Source organism: Clinocottus analis, unplaced genomic scaffold, assembly GCF_023055335.1.
Source record: "Clinocottus analis isolate CAN_PGR_092001 unplaced genomic scaffold, fCliAna1.0.p SCAF_210, whole genome shotgun sequence".
Taxonomy (NCBI): Eukaryota; Metazoa; Chordata; class Actinopteri; order Perciformes; family Cottidae; genus Clinocottus; species Clinocottus analis.
Window position 1 is genome coordinate 1 of NW_027175944.1, and position 20,230 is coordinate 20,230.

Below are 20,230 nucleotides of genomic sequence, written 5' to 3' on the forward strand. Positions count from 1 at the left end.
AAGTAAACACAAAAATACTCAAAATAACCACTAAGAGACACTAAATGACCACAAAGACACTCAAAACAACCTCAGAGATTCACTGCGACCACAAAGACACTTAAAACAACCTCAGGGACCCTAAACGACCACAGAAAGACCCAAAAACAACCTCAGAGACTCGAAACAACCACAAAGAGACTCAAAACAACTTCAGAGACTCTAAATGACCACTAAGAGACTCTAAACAACCTCAGATACTCTAAACTCTTCAAAGAGACATTTAAAGACCTCAAAGAGACTTGAAACTCCTCAAAGAGACAACAAAAAACCTCAAAGCAACTCAAAGAGACGTTAAACAATCTCAAAGAGACGTTAAACAACCTCAAAGAGACGTTAAACAACCTCAAAGAGATGCTTTGTGTTTTGTGTCATGAACATCAGTCCAATAAAGTTTGGATTTGAATCATCTTTGTTTTCTCCGTCTTCTTCTCCAGGAGTGACATCACTGTATCAGCTTTGCTCTCTGTACACAAGGTGTGTGTGCGTGTGCGTATGTGTGCGTGTGTGTGTGTGTGTGTGTGCGTGTGTGTGTGTGTGTGTGTGTGTGTGTGTGTGTATGTGGGGCCTTCTTCTTCTCTGGTTGCCTAAACAAAATCACAAAGTCATAAATATTTTATAATGTAATAGTTTTTCACAGATCCGCTCCGTGTTTTATAATGTCGTCATGTTCCAGCTCCTTCATGTGTTCATCTGCTCCTTCATGTCCTCCTCTGCTCCTTCATGTGTTCATCTGCTCGTTCATGTGTTCATCTGCTCCTTCATGTCCTCCTCTGCTCCTTCATGTGTTCATCTGCTCCTTCATGTCCTCCTCTGCTCCTTCATGTGTTCATCTGCTCCTTCATGTGTTCATCTGCTCCTTCATGTGTTCCTCTGCTCCTTCATGTGTTCATCTGCTCCTTCATGTGTTCCTCTGTTCCTTCATGTCCTCCTCTGCTCCTTCATGTGTTCATCTGCTCCTTCATGTCCTCCTCAGCTCCTTCATGTGTTCATCTGCTCCTTCATGTGTTCATCTGCTCCTTCATGTCCTCCTCTGCTCCTTCATGTGTTCATCTGCTCCTTTATGTGTTCCTCTGCTCCTTCATGTGTTCATCTGCTCCTTCATGTGTTCCTCTGCTCCTTCATGTGTTCATCTGCTCCTTCATGTCCTCCTCTGCTCCTTCATGTGTTCATCTGCTCCTTCATGTCCTCCTCTGCTCCATCATGTGTTCATCTGCTCCTTCATGTGTTCATCTGCTCCTTCATGTGTTCCTCTGCTCCTTCATGTGTTCATCTGCTCCTTCATGTGCTCCTCTGCTCCTTCATGTGTTCATCTGCTCCTTCATGTGTTCCTCTGCTCCTTCATGTGTTCATCTGCTCCTTCATGTCCTCCTCTGCTCCATCATGTGTTCATCTGCTCCTTCATGTGTTCCTCTGCTCCTTCATGTGTTCATCTGCTCCTTCATGTCCTCCTCTGCTCCTTCATGTGTTCATCTGCTCCTTCATGTCCTCCTCTGCTCCATCATGTGTTCCTCTGCTCCTTCATGTGTTCATCTGCTCCTTCATGTGTTCCTCTGCTCCTTCATGTGTTCATCTGCTCCTTCATGTGTTCATTTGTTCCTTCATGTGTTCCTCTGCTCCTTCATGTGTTCATCTGCTCCTTCATGTGTTCCTCTGCTCCTTCATGTGTTCATCTGCTCCTTCATGTGTTCATCTGCTCCTTCATGTGTTCCTCTGCTCCTTCATGTGTTCATCTGCTCCTTCATGTGTTCATCTGCTCCTTCATGTGTTCCTCTGCTCCTTCATGTGTTCATCTGCTCCTTCATGTGTTCATTTGTTCCTTCATGTGTTCCTCTGCTCCTTCATGTGTTCATCTGCTCCTTCATGTGTTCCTCTGCTCCATCATGTGTTCATCTGCTCCTTCATGTGTTCATTTGTTCCTTCATGTGTTCCTCTGTTCCTTCATGTGTTCCTCTGCTCCATCATGTGTTCATCTGCTCCTTCATGTGTTCCTCTGTTCCTTCATGTGTTCCTCTGCTCCTTCATGGGTTCATCTGCTCCTTCATGTGTTCATCCTCCTGCGTGGAGAGGAAATGCAGCGTCAGCATTAAATCAGCTGCAGGTGACTGACTCCTCCATCAGGGGGCGCTGCCTCTTCACTTTAAGCTCCTCTGGTTTTTAACAAACATTTGACTCAGGATTCAATCTGCGGTTGATGTTCAGTTGAACATGAACGTCAGCTGAAGGGACGTTTATGTTAATATCTGGGATGAGGTCATCAGATCTGACGAAGAGGAGGAGGAGGAGCTGCTGAAATGGAGCAGCTCCCTTCAGTCGGTCAGTTTGTGGGGGTTCAGACGCTCTGACTTACTGCCACTTGAATCCACACTGATCCTCCTCCTCTCAGACACGACGAGGTGGAGGAGGAGGAGGAGGACGATGAGGAGGAGGAGGAGGAAGATGATGTGTTGCTGCTGCTCAGTCTCAGATTCAACGAAAAGAACCAAACCAGAAGTTAAACCCACGGACGTGATTCATTCTGAGGTTTTATTTAGTGAAGAAGAGCTGAAAGCTGAAATCTGGTGAGTTTATAAAATGTTCAATGTTTCTGTTTGTGTGTTTGTTGTTTAACTATAAATTATATAACAATCCAGTCCAGTCGACAGGAGAACAGATTAGACTCCTTTTGTTTTTCATTTAAGCTCTGAAGAGAAGAAGAAGAAGAGAACCAGAAGCTCAGTCGATGGGACAGCTTCTGATGGAAGATGAAGTCTGGAAGCAGATTTGAAGACAAACAACAAGGGGTCTGCAAACAACAAGAGGTCTGCAAACAACAAGAGGTCTGCAAACAACAAGAGGTCTGCAAACAACAAGAGGTCTGCAAACAACAAGAGGTCTACAAACCACAAGAGGTCTACAAACAACAAGGGGTCTGCAAACAACAAGAGGTCTGCAAACAACAAGAGGTCTGCAAACAACAAGGGGTCTGCAAACAACAAGAGGTCTACAAACAACAAGAGGTCTGCAAACAACAAGAGGTCTGCAAACAACAAGAGGTCTGCAAACAACAAGAGGTCTACAAACCACAAGAGGTCTGCAAACAACAAGAGGTCTGCAAACAACAAGAGGTCTGCAAACAACAAGGGGTCTGCAAACAACAAGAGGTCTACAAACAACAAGAGGTCTACAAACAAGAGGTCTGCAAACAACAAGAGGTCTGCAAACAACAAGAGGTCTGCAAACAACAAGAGGTCTGCAAACAACAAGAGGTCTACAAACAACAAGAGGTCTGCAAACAACAAGAGGTCTACAAACAACAAGAGGTCTGCAAACAACAAGGGGTCTGCAAACAACAAGGGGTCTGCAAACAACAAGAGGTCTACAAACAACAAGAGGTCTGCAAACAACAAGAGGTCTGCAAACAACAAGAGGTCTACAAACAACAAGAGGTCTGCAAACAACAAGAGGTCTGCAAACAACAAGAGGTCTACAAACAACAAGAGGTCTACAAACAACAAGAGGTCTGCAAACAACAAGAGGTCTGCAAACAACAAGAGGTCTACAAACAACAAGAGGTCTGCAAACAACAAGAGGTCTGCAAACAACAAGAGGTCTGCAAACAACAAGAGGTCTACAAACAACAAGAGGTCTACAAACAACAAGAGGTCTGCAAACAACAAGGGGTCTGCAAACAACAAGAGGTCTACAAACAACAGGTCTACAAACAACAAGAGGTCTACAAACAAGAGGTCTGCAAACAAGAGGTCTACAAACAACAAGAGGTCTACAAACAACAAGAGGTCTGCAGACAACAAGAGGTCTGCAGACAACAAGAGGTCTGCAGACAACAAGAGGTCTGCAGACAACAAGAGGTCTACAAACAACAAGAGGTCTACAAACAAGAGGTCTGCAAACAACAAGAGGTCTACAAACAACAAGAGGTCTGCAAACAACAAGAGGTCTGCAAACAACAAGAGGTCTACAAACAACAAGAGGTCTGCAAACAACAAGAGGTCTACAAACAACCAAAGGTCTACAAACAACCAGAGGTCTACAAACAACCAGAGGTCTACAAACAACCAAAGGTCTACACACAACAACAGGTCTACAAACAACCAGAGGTCTGTTATTGTGTCTGTGATGTTAACCAGCAGATGAGCTCATGACCAGCTCGGGGCCCCAGGACATGAGCCTTGGCAGCCGGGCAGCACGGAGGCGTTGCACCCTGAACGTGGGCGGCCGCAGGTTCTCCGTCCCGGTGGAGCTGATGAAGCGCCTCCCTCTCACGAGGCTGAGCCGGCTGTACGGCTGCGTGTCGGAGAGCGAGCTGCTGGAGCTCTGTGACGACTACGACCGCGACAGGAACGAGTTCTTCTTCGACCGGCACTCGGAGGCCTTCGTCTTCATCATGCTGTACGTGCAGCACGGGAAGCTGCGCCTGGTGCCGCACATGTGCGCGCTGTCCTTCTACAACGAGATGCTGTACTGGGGCCTGGAGAGCGCCGACCTGCAGCCGTGCTGCGAGCGCCGCCTGGATGACCGCATGTCTGACTGCTTCGTCCACTTCTTCCCGGAGGAGGGCCGGCGGGGCCCCAAAGAGCCCCGGAGCCGCTGGCTGGAGAGGATCAGGAGGACGTTCGAGGAGCCCACGTCCTCACTCGTAGCGCAACTCCTCGCCTCCGTTTCAATGCTGTTTGTGGTCATCTCCATGGTGATGCTGTGTGCAAGCACCTTACCGGATTGGAAAACCCCCGAGACCCTGGAACAGCACAGGTAGGACCAAGCCGAGACCAGCTGAGAACATAGAGGAACCTTGAGCGTCACATATCAGCACAGGTTACGCTGATTGGTTCTCTATCTTTCTTTGATTGGTCCTCTTCTCTTTCTGATTGGCTCTCTCTCTCTCCTCTTTCTCTGATTGGTCATCCTTCCTGCAGGATCATTGAGGCGGTGTGTATCGGTTGGTTCACGGCAGAGTGCATCATCCGTTTCCTGGTGTCTCTGGATAAATGGGAGTTTGTCCGGCGTCCTCTGAACATCATTGACCTAGTGGCCATCACGCCATATTACATCTCGGAGACCGTGACCGTCCTGACCGGAGAGAACTCCCAGCTTCAGCGGGCCGGCGTCACGCTGCGCGTCCTGCGCGTCATGCGGATCTTCTGGGTGATCAAACTGGCGCGTCACTTCGTGGGCCTGCAGACGCTCGGCCTGACGCTGCGGCGCTGCTATCGCGAGATGGTGATGCTGCTGGTCTTCATCGGCGTGGCCATGGCCATCTTTAGCGCGCTGGCCCAGCTGCTGGAGCACGGCTTGGACCTTGAGGCCGGGAACCAGGATTACGCCAGCATCCCCGCTGCCTGCTGGTGGGTCATCATCTCCATGACCACGGTGGGCTACGGGGACATGTACCCGGTGACGGTGGCCGGCCGCGTGCTGGGCGGCGTCTGCGTGGTCAGCGGTATCGTGCTGCTGGCACTGCCCATCACCTTCATCTACCACAGCTTCCTCCAGTGCTACCACGAGCTGCTAGTGCGCTCGGCCCGCTGCGGCCACAGCCTGTCCAACGAGGTCATCCACTGACCTCAGAGCAACGCGAAGGTCATCAGGGTACTAACAGAGACTTTGTAGACTGGTTACTAACCCATCTGAAGACTCAGGTTACTAACCCATCTGTAGACTGGTTACTAACCCATCTGTAGACTGATTACTAACCCATCTGAAGACTGATTACTAACCCATCTGTAGACTGGTTACTAACCCATCTGTAGACTGATTACTAACCCATCTGAAGACTGATTACTAACCCATCTGTAGACTGGTTACTAACACATCTGTAAACTCAGGTTACTAACCCATCTGTAAACTGGTTACTAACCCATCTGAAGACTTATTACGAAGCCATCTGTAGACTGATTACTAACCCATCTGAAGACTGGTTACTAACCCATCTGAGGACTTAGGTTACTAACCCATCTGAAGACTGGTTATTAACCCATCTGAAGACTGATTATTAACCCGTACGTAGACTAGTTACTAACCCGTAAGTAGACTAGTTGCTAACCCATCTGTAGACTAGTTACTAACCCGTAAGTAGACTAGTTACTAACCCGTCTGTATACTAGTTACTAACCCGTAAGTAGACTAGTTACTAACCCGTCTGTATACTAGTTACTAACCCGTAAGTAGACTAGTTACTAACCTGTCTGTATACTAGTTACTAACCCGTAAGTAGACTAGTTACTAACCCGTAAGTAGACTAGTTACTAACCCGTCTGTATACTAGTTACTAACCCGTCTGTATACTAGTTACTAACCCGTCTGTGTACTAGTTACTAACCCGTAAGTATACTAGTTACTGACCCGTAAGTAGACTACTTACTAACCCGTAAGTAGACTAGTTACTAACCCGTCTGTATACTAGTTACTAACCTGGAAGTAGACTAGTTACTAACCTGTAAGTAGACTAGTTACTAACCCGTAAGTAGACTAGTTACTAACCCGTAAGTAGACTAGTTACTAACCCGTCTGTATACAAGTTACTAACCTGTAAGTAGACTAGTTACTAACCCGTAAGTAGACTAGTTACTAACCCGTAAGTAGACTTGTTACTAACCCGTAAGTATACTAGTTACTAACCCGTCTGTGTACTAGTTACTAACCTGTAAGTAGACTAGTTACTAACCCGTAAGTAGACTAGTTACTAACCTGTAAGTAGACTAGTTACTAACCCGTAAGTAGACTAGTTACTAACCCGTAAGTAGACTAGTTACTAACCCGTCTGTATAATAGTTACTAACCTGTAAGTAGAGTAGTTACTAACCCGTAAGTAGACTAGTTACTAACCCGTAAGTAGACTAGTTACTAACCCGTAAGTAGACTAGTTACTAACCCGTCTGTGTACTAGTTACTAACCTGTAAGTAGACTAGTTACTAACCCGTAAGTAGACTAGTTACTAACCTGTAAGTAGACTAGTTACTAACCCGTAAGTAGACTAGTTACTAACCCGTAAGTAGACTAGTTACTAACCCGTAAGTAGACTAGTTACTAACCTGTAAGTAGACTAGTTACTAACCCGTAAGTAGACTAGTTACTAACCCGTAAGTAGACTAGTTACTAACCCATAAGTAGACTAGTTACTAACCTGTAAGTAGACTAGTTACTAACCCGTAAGTAGACTAGTTACTAACCCGTAAGTAGACTAGTTACTAACCCGTCTGTATAATAGTTACTAACCTGTAAGTAGAGTAGTTACTAACCCGTAAGTAGACTAGTTACTAACCCGTAAGTAGACTAGTTACTAACCCGTAAGTAGACTAGTTACTAACCCGTCTGTGTACTAGTTACTAACCTGTAAGTAGACTAGTTACTAACCCGTAAGTAGACTAGTTACTAACCTGTAAGTAGACTAGTTACTAACCCGTAAGTAGACTAGTTACTAACCCGTAAGTAGACTAGTTACTAACCCGTAAGTAGACTAGTTACTAACCTGTAAGTAGACTAGTTACTAACCCGTAAGTAGACTAGTTACTAACCCGTAAGTAGACTAGTTACTAACCCGTAAGTAGACTAGTTACTAACCCGTCAGCCTTCATGGATTCTTGAACTTTCCTTTGAGGGTAAATTCTGTGGATACTGTCCACTGTTTCCACGGCAACAGCAGAGAGGAAGTTGAAGTGTGAATCATCTCACTTCTTCTTCTGTGGTGAAATACGGCAGCTTTTGAACTCAAGAATCTGTTCAACCTTAACCAGTCACCACTTCATTGTCTCAAAGGATGAGACATATTCATGTATGATAACATGAACATTAATATTGTTTTATATGATAACATGAACATTAATACTGTTTTATATGATAAAATGAACATTAATATTGTATTACATCATAACATGAACATTAATATTGTATTATATGATAACATGAACATTAATAATGTTTTATATGATAACATGAACATTAATATTGTTTTCTATGATAACATGAACATTAATATTGTTTTATATGATAACATAAACATTAATATTGTATTACATCATAACATGAACATTAATATTGTTTTATATGATAACATGAACATTAATCTTGTATTATATGATAACATGAACATTAATATTGTATTACATCATAACATGAACATTAATCTTGTATTATATGATAACATGAACATTAATATTGTTTTATATGATAACATGAACTACAGGCTTATCAGCCAGTGCCATAAAAGACCAAAAAGGGTTATTAATAATCATTTTATTAATCAGTGTCAGGTATATTAGTATTGTCCTTACACTCTGAGATCTTAGTGGTGTCTGATCATATCTGTGTATTACTTTCATATCATTGTATTATGTTCTATTGTTGGAAATAGTTGTGTGAATGCTGATTCAGCACTTCTTTTATAACAGGTAGAATTAATTATTTGTGGGAGAGCTATAATAATAATAATAATGCATAATTCTACTTACTTGTAAACGTGAAAGTGTTGCTATTACATGATTGTATAAAATAAAGTCTTTGAATCTATAATGAAAGTCTCCGCTGCAAAAGCACCAACCCACTGCCTGACCCTGCGGGTGGAGGTCCACAGGTGCATCATAAGGGGGGGCGATTCACAAATATATATATATATATATATATATATATATATATATATATATATATATATATATATATATATATTTAATATATATATATATATATATATATTTAATATATATATATATATATATATATTTAATATATATATATATATATATATATATATATATATATATATATATATATATATATATATATATATATATATATATATATATATATACATATCTTTGCTTCTTTCTTTCTTTCTTTCTTTCTTTCTTTCTTACTATATGACATAACTATCAGACAGCAGAGGGCAGCACAGCGCCGTTCCGTCTCGTCTGCCGGAACCAAAGAAGAAGACGACAAAGAAGAATATTCTGTTTCTTCCGGAAGCAGCGGAAGAAGAAGTCCTCCTCAGTAGGGCGTGTAATCTTTAATCTTTCAGTTGATCAAGACATAAATAAATACCTTTACCGGTTGTATATATTTATATATATATACATGTGTATATATACACACAAGTTCATGAGGAGCTGAGGTCTGAAGGTAAGAGCCGCTTCCTGTTCACGGGGGAGGGTTCGCGTGCATGTACGGAAGTAAATATACATCCACACAGTGTATATGGAGAGCAGTCGATTCAACTAATGTTCAACAAGGTCCAGCTTGAGAAGATGTCGTCATAAAGTTCCGGTACTTCACAATAATGTCCAACTTACGCTGTCATTTACTCCCCTGTGTCCTGAAGTAGCTGCAGTTCTTTCAACAACTGTATGAAGTCAACAACTGACTGTCGAATCAAATAAAGAAATACTCTGGTTAAATACTCTGGTTATATACTCTGATTAAATACTCTGGTTAAATACTCTGGTTATATACTCTGGTTAAATACTCTGGTTATATACTCTGATTAAATACTCTGGTTAAATACTCTGGTTAAATACTCTGGTTAAATACTCTGGTTAAAGACTCTGGTTATAGACTCTGATTAAATACTCTGGTTAAATACTCTGGTTAAATACTCTGGTTATAGACTCTGGTTATAGACTCTGGTTAAATACTCTGGTTAAATACTCTGGTTATATACTCTGATTAAATACTCTGGTTATATACTCTGATTAAATACTCTGGTTAAATACTCTGGTTATAGACTCTGGTTATAGACTGGTTATATACTCTGGTTAAATACTCTGGTTATATACTCTGATTAAATACTCTGGTTATAGACTCTGGTTAAATACTCTGGGTATAGACTCTGATTAAATACTCTGGTTAAATACTCTGGTTAAATACTCTGGTTATAGACTCTGGTTATATACTCTGATTAAATACTCTGGTTAAATACTCTGGTTAAATACTCTGGTTATAGACTCTGGTTATAGACTTTGGTTAAATACTCTGGTTAAATACTCTGGTTAAATACTCTGGTTAAGTTAAATACTCTGGTTATAGACTTTGGTTAAATACTCTGGTTAAATACTCTGGTTAAATACTCTGGTTAAATACTCTGGTTAAGTTAAATACTCTGGTTATAGACTCTGGTTAAATACTCTGGTTAAATACTCTGGTTATATACTCTGATTAAATACTCTGGTTATATACTCTGATTAAATACTCTGGTTAAATACTCTGGTTAAATACTCTGGTTATAGACTCTGGTTATAGACTGGTTATATACTCTGGTTAAATACTCTGGTTATATACTCTGATTAAATACTCTGGTTATAGACTCTGGTTAAATACTCTGGTTATAGACTCTGATTAAATACTCTGGTTAAATACTCTGGTTAAATACTCTGGTTATAGACTCTGGTTATATACTCTGATTAAATACTCTGGTTAAATACTCTGGTTAAATACTCTGGTTATAGACTCTGGTTATAGACTTTGGTTAAATACTCTGGTTAAATACTCTGGTTAAATACTCTGGTTAAGTTAAATACTCTGGTTATAGACTTTGGTTAAATACTCTGGTTAAATACTCTGGTTAAATACTCTGGTTAAGTTAAATACTCTGGTTATAGACTCTGGTTAAATACTCTGGTTAAATACTCTGGTTATAGACTCTGGTTATATACTCTGATTAAATACTCTGGTTAAATACTCTGGTTAAATACTCTGGTTATAGACTCTGGTTATAGACTTTGGTTAAATACTCTGGTTAAATACTCTGGTTAAATACTCTGGTTAAATACTCTGGTTAAGTTAAATACTCTGGTTATAGACTCTGGTTAAATACTCTGGTTAAATACTCTGGTTAAATACTCTGGTTAAGTTAAATACTCTGCTTATAGACTCTGGTTAGGCCACCATAGACGGCTTGGAAGGCCCTGATAGATATATGTGTGTGTGTGAGTGTGTGTGTGTGTGTGTGTGTGTGTGTGTGTGTGTGTGTGTGTATGTGTGTATGTGTGTGTGTGTGGAGATATATATATATATATATATATATAGTAGACGGCATATAACCATTATTCATCATTGGCAGATGTACTACTATCGATATGAGAGCGCTGAGGTCAGCTGCTGCTACAAGTATCTCATGTTCAGCTACAACATCATCTTCTGGGTGAGCTGCCTGAACAACACACACACACACACACAAGCCACATGCACACAAACCACACACACACACACAGACAAATCACACGCACTCAAATCACACAAGCCACACACACATTCCTTTACTAGAATACATGTTTACAATACTAGAATACATGTGAACAATACTAGAATACATGTTAACAATACTAGAATACACGTGAACAATACTAGAATACATGTTAACAATACTAGAATACACGTGAACAATACTAGAATACATGTTAACAATACTAGAATACACGTGAACAATACTAGAATACATGTTAACAATACTAGAATACATGTTAACAATACTAGAATACATGTTAACAATACTAGAATACATGTGAACAATACTAGAATACACGTGAACAATACTAGAATACATGTTAACAATACTAGAATACATGTGAACAATACTAGAATACATGTGAACAATACTAGAATACACGTGAACAATACTAGAATACACGTGAACAATACTAGAATACATGTGAACAATACTAGAATACACGTGAACAATACTAGAATACACGTGAACAATACTAGAATACATGTTAACAATACTAGAATACATGTGAACAATACTAGAATACATGTGAACAATACTAGAATACACGTGAACAATACTAGAATACATGTGAACAATACTAGAATACATGTGAACAATACTAGAATACACGTGAACAATACTAGAATACATGTGAACAATACTACACGTGAACAATACTAGAATACACGTGAACAATACTAGAATACACGTGAACAATACTAGAATACACGTGAACAATACTAGAATACACGTGAACAATACTACACGTGAACAATACTAGAATACATGTGAACAATACTAGAATACATGTGAACAATACTACACGTGAACAATACTAGAATACACGTGAACAATACTAGAATACATGTGAACAATACTAGAATACATGTGAACAATACTAGAATACATGTGAACAATACTAGAATACATGTGAACAATAGGGAAAGGGTATTAGTTCCTTCACCAGAATACACAGGTAACTGTTGGTCTTTGCTCCACGTGTGGCAGTGATATAATAAAAATATTACGTTTTGCATTCACACATTCAGTGTTTCTTCAAGCTAGTTATTTGTAATTGTCTAATAATAAAGTATAACATGTTTACACCTGTTTACATGTTCAAGTTGTGTTCCCCTTAAAGTGACGAGACAAAACTCTGTTTCCGTTCAAAGCAGAGACTGAGAGTTGTTTCCTGTCGGCTCGCCAACTGACAGGAAGTGGTGACTCCTGTCAGTTGGCAAACCAGAAAAGTTTCTCTCAACCTATGTGATCTGATCCGTTATCACACGTGTGTGTTGGGGCATTCAATGTCATGCTTTTTTATTATATGACTAATAATCCACATGTTCAAGGGAGACGAGGGTTCTGGGTAATGGGTGGAGGGAGGGGAGGGTTCTGGGTAATGGGTGGAGGGAGGGGAGGGGTCTGGGTAAAGAGGGTAAGGGGGGTCTGGGTAATGGGTGGAGGGAGGGGGGGGGGGTCTGGGTAAAGAGGGTAAGGGGGGTCTGGGTAATGGGTGGAGGGAGGGGAGGGGTCTGGGTTAAGGGGGTAAGGGGGGTCTGGGTAATGGGTGGAGGGAGGGGGGGGTCTGGGTAAAGGGGGTAAGGGGGGTCTGGGTAATGGGTGGAGGGGCCTCAGGTTAAAAAGGGTTGAGAACCTCTGTTCTAAATGCTTGTTTGCTGTTTGTTATTGGGTCTGTCTATATGCTGGACTGTCTAAATTCTGGTCTCTGTTGGATCGGGCTAATCCCTGGTGTGTCTTTGCCTTCCAGCTGGCTGGAGTTGCCTTCATTGCAGTTGGTTTCTGGGCGTGGAGTGAAAAGGTTTTAATATCAAGCAACCCGAATGTTTCTCTTGATTCATTTACAAACACTAGAGTTCAGTCAGACGTCTCGTTCTGGTCTGGATCTGAACCGCTTTCCTTTCCCCTGAACTTGTGCCTGGTGGATTACAGGGAGTCCTGTTGGATCTAACCCAGGTGACCCGGCTGCATGGTTTCGACCCAGTTTGGTTGGTCCTGGTGGTCGGCGGAGTCACCTTCATCCTGGGCTTCGCCGGCTGTGTGGGAGCTCTGAGAGAAAACATCTGTCTGCTGAAGTTTGTGCGTTAGAAACATCTGTCTGCTGAAGTTTAAATGTTAGAAACATCTGTCTGCTGAAGTTTAAATGTTAGAAACATCTGTCTGCTGAAGTTTGTACGTTAGAAACATCTGTCTGCTGAAGTTTGTACGTTAGAAACATCTGTCTGCTGAAGTTTAAATGTTAGAAACATCTGTCTGCTGAAATTTGTACGTTAGAAACATCTGTCTGCTGAAGTTTAAATGTTAGAAACATCTGTCTGCTGAAGTTTAAATGTTAGAAACATCTGTCTGCTGAAGTTTAAATGTTAGAAACATCTGTCTGCTGAAGTTTGTACGTTAGAAACATCTGTCTGCTGAAGTTTAAATGTTAGAAACATCTGTCTGCTGAAGTTTAAATGTTAGAAACATCTGTCTGCTGAAGTTTAAATGTTAGAAACATCTGTCTGCTGAAGTTTGTACGTTAGAAACATCTGTCTGTTGAAGTTTAAATGTTAGAAACATCTGTCTGCTGAAGTTTAAATGTTAAAAACATCTGTCTGCTGAAGTTTAAATGTTAGAAACATCTGTCTGCTGAAGTTTAAATGTTAGAAACATCTGTCTGCTGAAGTTTGTACGTTAGAAACATCTGTCTGCTGAAGTTTAAAAGTTCAAAATGTCCGCCTGCTGACGTCCGTGTTCCCCTCAGTTCTCCGGGGTGATCGGCTTCATCTTCGTGCTGGAGCTCGCTGCCGCCGTGCTCGCCGTGGTGTTCCAGAGTCAGGTCAGAGAGTGGATCAATGACTTCTTCTTGTCGAGCGTCAGAGGGTACCGAGACGACATCGACCTGCAGAACCTCATCGACTCTCTGCAGAGGATGGTAAGCTCTCGCTGAGGTTACCCTCTGCGGTTCTTCAACAGAACCACTGCTGTGGAGCTCAGGATCCTTTAGTTAACCCTCTGTGGTCCGGTTCTTCAACAGAACCACTGCTGTGGAGCTCAGGATCCTTTAGTTAACCCTCTGTGGTCCAGTTCTTCAACAGAACCACTGCTGTGGTGCTCAGGATCCTTTAGTTAACCCTTTATTGTCCGGTTCTTCAACAGAACCACTGCTGTGGAGCTCAGGATCCTTTAGTTAACCCTCTGTGGTCCGGTTCTTCAACAGAACCACTGCTGTGGAGCTCAGGATCCTTTAGTTAACCCTCTGTGGTCCGGTTCTTCAACAGAACCACTGCTGTGGAGCTCAGGATCCTTTAGTTAACCCTCTGTGGTCCAGTTCTTCAACAGAACCACTGCTGTGGAGCTCAGGATCCTTTAGTTAACCCTCTGTGGTCCAGTTCTTCAACAGAACCACTGCTGTGGAGCTCAGGATCCTTTAGTTAACCCTCTGTGGTCCAGTTCTTCAACAGAACCACTGCTGCGGAGCTCAGGATCCTTTAGTTAACCCTTTATTTTCCGGTTCTTCAACAGAACCACTGCTGTGGTGCTCAGGATCCTTTAGTTAACCCTTTATTGTCCGGTTCTTCAACAGAACCACTGCTGTGGTGCTCAGGATCCTTTAGTTAACCCTTTATTGTCCGGTTCTTCAACAGAACCACTGCTGTGGAGCTCAGGATCCTAACGACTGGGATCTAAACGTCTATTTTAGCTGCAACGGAACTCATCTCAGCAGAGAGAAGTGTGGCGTTCCTTTTTCCTGCTGCATCACTGATCCTGCTGTGAGTTCATCACTGATCAATATATATATATACATTGATCAGTGTTTAAAGGTTATATATATATATATATATATATATATATATATATATATATATATATATACATATATATATATATATATATATATATATATATATATATATATATATATATATATATATATATATATATACATATATATATATATATATATATATATATATATATATATATATATATATATATATAACCTTTAAACCTGGTTCAGTCTCAGGGAAGTGACGGTTGTTTGTTTCAGGACTCGGTGCTCAACACTCAGTGTGGATACGACGTGAGAAAACCAAAGGTGAGGTCACTTCCTGTTCTTTAAATGTTGCTTCCTGTTTGGGCAGGTGAGGCCAGCATGTTGGTGTGGGCTCCACACGGGGCCGGGGGTTAGAACCCTGAGAGGGCTTCAACAGGAGCCAGAACTATTGTGTTCTACTGGGTTCTGCATTCATAAGAAAAACTCTGTGTCCGGCGAGCAACCAAAACACGGTGTGTCTGTAAGGTTCTGCGGTTCTGCACAGATGGAGTGGACGGACCACATCTACACCAAAGGCTGCATCGCTGCGCTGGAGGACTGGTTGCCGGGAAACCTCTACACCGTGGCCATCGTCTTCATCGTCATCTCCCTGCTGCAGGTGAGCACTCTGCTTTGTTCCGTTGTCTCGGTCTGGTCCTCCTGCATCAGAGTTCTGTACCTCACCTGTGTGTCTACCTGTGGTCAGATGGTGGGGATCTACCTGGCCAGGACTCTGATCTCGGACATCCAGAAGGTCAATTTCAGCTACTGAAGCCACACCCACAAGGACGAGGCCTTCGCCAGGTGGACCTGGTTCCTTCAAATGTGCCTTCTTCTTCTTCTTCTTCTTCTTCTTCTTCTTCTTCTTCTTCTTCTTCTTCTTCTTCTTCAGGCTGCACCTGCCTTTACTTCCTGTCACCAGTCAGGTGACAGGAAGTCGATCTATAGATTGCGACTGAAGTCAGGGGGTGCATCCCAAGTCTCTAAATTGTCATTTCCTCGCTCCTCGCTCCTCGACTGAACAGGAAGTGGTTGTGCGCCGCCATATTGAAGGCCGTCCCAAAGCTCTTATTCAGCTCAGAGGAGCGAGGAGGGAAATCGGAGGAGTCATGATCGAGGAGCCCCGAGAGCAGACAGGAAGTGTTTTAACGCTGGACACGCCCCCTCACTGCTCCTCTGTTATCTGATTGGACGCTGCAGCTGAGCGGACTGATCGCTGGAGTTTCATAGCAGAGTGAAGACGATCACAGAATAAACGTTATATATTTTAGTGTTTTCTTATTCACCGTCTGGTTAAAATATGTGTTAAGTCTGAACAACAAAAGGACTACAAACTATTGTCTTAAAAGATTTGATCTGTTGTTTCCCTCAATAACTTTTATTATGCATGTAATTAAAATCAGAGCTGGAGAGAGGAAACACGTTTTACAACATGTATGCTTATTTTATAATGTCACAATTAGAATTTCAAAACATACCGACGTAAATAATTAATAAATAAGACGTGTTTTGCTGGTATTCGATCCTGCGTATAAGCAAGACCCTGAACACAACACAGTGTATAAATACTCAATGCAGTTTAACAGGTAACAGACGACAGAGAAAACATCTCCACCATGACACTGATGATAGCTGTGTCTTATTTATATAAGTTGTAGTTTAAAACCATTAAATCAACTGAAAACAAATAATCATTTTTATCAATATTTTAATTTTTATTAGGATGTTGGCTAAACCAGACCAGAAAACAACTCAGCCGACTGACAGCTGATCACAGCTGATCACACAACTGTGATCAGCTGTGTGATCAGCTGTGTGATCAGCTGTGTGATCAGCTGTGTGATCAGCTGTGATCAGCTGTGATCAGCTGTGATCAGCTGTGATCAGCTGTGATCAGCTGTGATCAGCTGTGATCAGCTGTGATCAGCTGTCAGTCTTCAGAAACGTCGCTTCACGTGAGGCGTCAGAGGAAAGGACGTCTCATGTCTGTTAAAACATGTTTCCTCGCGTCTTCTCTCCTCGCTTGGTTTCCTTGCGTCCCTGGTGGGCGGGACAAAGACGCAAGGAAAGGACACAAGTGAGGGAAACGGGGATGCAGCTTAGAGACTTGGGATGCAGCCCCGGTCTCCTTTTTGAATGAACTGTCTTTGATGTTGTGTCTCTGACTGCACCAGACTGCCTTCACCTTCCTGCCATTCGACAATCTGTTCAGTGCCTCCTTCATCCTCATCATCCTCATCTTCAGGTTGACACCTTCATCATCATCATCATCATCATCTTTAGGTTGAACTCATGTCTTCTTTTGTGGGTCCTGTTATTCACTGGAGAAGAAGACAAACCTCACTGACAGGTGTCTTTTGGAGGCGGGGCCACCGGCTCCAGCTCTCCCATTGGACAGCTGGAGGTTTGGACCAAAGAGGAAGAACAGCTGTTATCAAGCATAACTCAATGAGGGTTCTCCGTGGCGAATGCAGAAGGTTCTCGGTTCTGCTCTCGTTCTATTTCCACAGTTCAGACGGTCGCATACTGAACGCAGCCTGAAACCACAGAAGAAGAACCTGAGTTCACCTGAAGGTCATGTGACCATGTGTTTGATTGAATATGTTGACTTTTTGGATTCTGGAGCTTTGAGTGACTGTTTTTGTCTAAATGTTTGTGTGAATATCCTTTTTGAGATGTTTGAGCCAATTAGAACAAAGTGAAAGTGATGAATCCTTTGAATGTTCTGCTTTCACTAATTTCCTGTTCATTAGTTTGATGATTTAATTGTAGTTTTTATGTTTGACTTTTATTTTGATAGGATATCTTTTTGATATGTATATATAAAAGTGCATTTGTTTAATGTCTTTTTATACTTATAATAAAAATGAAATTTGGTTTGATGGTTTCACTGTTAATGGAGGTTTTGACCCGATGGAGGTTTTGACCCGATGGAGGTTTTGACCCGATGGAGGTTTTGACCCGATGGAGGTTGACCGAGGATGCGTCCTCGGTCATGTGACCTCTCTGAGCCACAGGCCAGATGTGTCCTCAGACATAATGTTACTTTATTTACATTATATTGCTTTATTAACATAATGTCACTCTATTAACATAATATTACTTTGTTAACATAATATTGCTTTATTAACATTGCTTTATTAACATGGTGTTACTTTATTAACATAATAATTGATTAACATATTAGCTTATTGACATAATGTTGATTTATTAACATAATGTTACTTTATTAACATAATATTGCTTTATTAACATATTAATGTATGAACATAACACTGCTTTATTAAGATATTGTTGCTTTATTAACATTAATTTATTAACATGACATTGCTTTATTAACATGTTAATTTATTAACATAATGTTACTTTATTAACATAATATTGCTTTATTAACATATTAATGTATGAACATAACACTGCTTTATTAAGATATTGTTGCTTTATTAACATTAATTTATTAACATGACATTGCTTTATTAACATGTTAATTTATTAACATAATGTTACTTTATAAACATAATTTTACTTTATTAACATAATAACCTGATTCATATATTGCTTTATTAACTTTATTTATTCCCCCCTCTCGTTTCCTCCTCCCTTCAACTCTCGCTCTCGTTTCCCCTCTAACGTTTCCTTTCACTCGTTTCCTCCTCCCTTCATTCCTCCCTCTCGTTTCCTCCCTCTCGTTTCCTCCTCCCTTCAACTCTCCCTCTCGATTCCTCCTCCCTTCAACTCTCCCTCTCGTTTCCTTTCACTCGTTTCCTCCTTCCTTCATTCCTCCCTCTCCGGGAAGCGCGCTCCCGCGGAGGCGGAGTCGGAAGCGCGCGCACATCGGTCGTTGCTCCGCTTCCTCTCTCCGTGTCTCGGTCGGGTTCTTCGTGTTGTTTCAGGCCGCAGGAACGCGGCGGTCTTCGGCCTCACGGACGGACGGACGGACCCGGCGGGTATAAACTCGGCTCGGCTCGGCTCGGCTCGGCTTTACTCGGCTCTGAGGAGAAGAAACCCGGACGGAGGCCCGCAGCGTGCGCTCAGCCTCCCCGAGGCCTGCGACCCGGACTCCTACTTTTCTCCCGGAAAATGGACGGATTCACCGGCGGCAGTTTAGGTGAGTCCCCGCCGCCGCGTGGCCCCGAGACCACCGGGGAGCGCGGGGGCACGACGAGACCTGCACACGTGTCACCGCTGTATTTACCAAGAAGCCTCTGCACCGCCCCTCCGGCTCCTGCAGGCCCACAAAACCAGCAGCTCCTCCTGAAGATAGAGACCTGAGGAGATAGAGACCTGCGGAGATAGAGACCTGCGGAGATAGAGACCTGCGGACATAGAGCCCTGCGGAGATAGAGACCTGCGGAGATAGAGACCTGAGGAGATAGAGACCTGCGGAGATAGAGACCTGCGGACATAGAGACCTGCGGAGATAGAGACCTGCGGAGATAGAGACCTGAGGAGATAGAGACCTGCAGACATAGAGACCTGCGGAGATAGAGACCTGATGAGATAGAGACCTGCGGAGATAGAGACCTGCGGACATAGAGACCTGCGGAGATAGAGACCTGAGGAGATAGAGACCTGCGGAGATAGAGACCTGCGGAGATAGAGACCTGCGGAGATAGAGACCTGCGGAGATAGAGACCTGCGGAGATAGAGACCTGAGGAGATAGAGACCTGCAGACATAGAGACCTGCGGAGATAGAGACCTGCAGACATAGAGACCTGCGGACATAGAGACCTGCGGACATAGAGACCTGCGGAGATAGAGACCGGCGGAGATAGAGACCTGCGGAGATAGAGACCTGTCGTCCCGTATTGTTCCTGTCCCGTATTGTTCCTGTCCCGTATTGTTCCTGTTGTCCCGTGTTGTTCCCGTTTTCCAGTGTTGTTCCCGTTGTCCCGTATTGTTCCTGTTGTCCCGTGTTGTTCCTGTTGTCCCGTGTTGTTCCCGTTTTCCCGTGTTGTTCCCGTTGTCCCGTGTTGTTCCGTGCTGTTCCTGTTGTTCCTGTTGTCCCGTGTTGTTCCTGTTGTCCCGTGCTGTTCCTGTTGTCCCGTGCTGTTCCTGTTGTTCCTGTTGTCCCGTGTTGTTCCTGTTGTCCCGTGTTATTCCTGTTGTCCCGTGTTGTTCCTGTTGTCCCGTGTTGTTCCTGTTGTCCCGTGTTGTTCCTGTTGTCCCGTGCTGTTC

At 42.5% G+C, this 20,230-nt stretch overlaps 2 protein-coding genes across 2 annotated transcripts; both read left to right on the plus strand.

Moving 5' to 3' along the window:
• Positions 1-3,478: 3,478 nt before the first annotated feature.
• LOC137792758 (potassium voltage-gated channel subfamily G member 3-like) lies at positions 3,479-6,249 on the plus strand. Its single transcript, XM_068588468.1, has 2 exons — positions 3,479-4,791; positions 4,956-6,249. Exons 1-2 carry the CDS (start codon positions 4,181-4,183, stop codon positions 5,599-5,601), a joined length of 1,257 nt encoding a protein of 418 aa, XP_068444569.1. The 5' UTR covers positions 3,479-4,180; the 3' UTR covers positions 5,602-6,249.
• Positions 6,250-8,978: 2,729 nt separating this feature from the next.
• Positions 8,979-17,911, plus strand: LOC137792757 (tetraspanin-14-like). The gene is made up of 9 exons (XM_068588466.1): positions 8,979-9,151; positions 11,088-11,168; positions 13,006-13,056; positions 13,188-13,334; positions 13,999-14,169; positions 14,882-15,007; positions 15,286-15,333; positions 15,557-15,670; positions 15,758-17,911. The coding sequence occupies exons 2-9, from the start codon at positions 11,088-11,090 to the stop codon at positions 15,821-15,823; spliced, it is 804 nt and encodes a 267-aa protein (XP_068444567.1). The 5' UTR covers positions 8,979-9,151; the 3' UTR covers positions 15,824-17,911.
• The last annotated feature ends 2,319 nt before the right edge of the window (positions 17,912-20,230 follow it).

Excerpts from the sequence above, each read along its gene's own strand:
- LOC137792758 (XM_068588468.1), top strand. The coding sequence starts at position 4,181 with ATGACCAGCTCGGGGCCCCAGGACATGAGCCTTGGCAGCCGGGCAGCA. Across the intron at positions 4,792-4,955 it reads GAGACCCTGGAACAGCACAG|GATCATTGAGGCGGTGTGTA; the intron begins GTAGGACCAAGC and ends TCCTTCCTGCAG.
- LOC137792757 (XM_068588466.1), top strand. The coding sequence starts at position 11,088 with ATGTACTACTATCGATATGAGAGCGCTGAGGTCAGCTGCTGCTACAAG. Across the intron at positions 13,057-13,187 it reads TCTGGGCGTGGAGTGAAAAG|GGAGTCCTGTTGGATCTAAC; the intron begins GTTTTAATATCA and ends GGTGGATTACAG. Across the intron at positions 15,334-15,556 it reads ACGACGTGAGAAAACCAAAG|ATGGAGTGGACGGACCACAT; the intron begins GTGAGGTCACTT and ends GGTTCTGCACAG.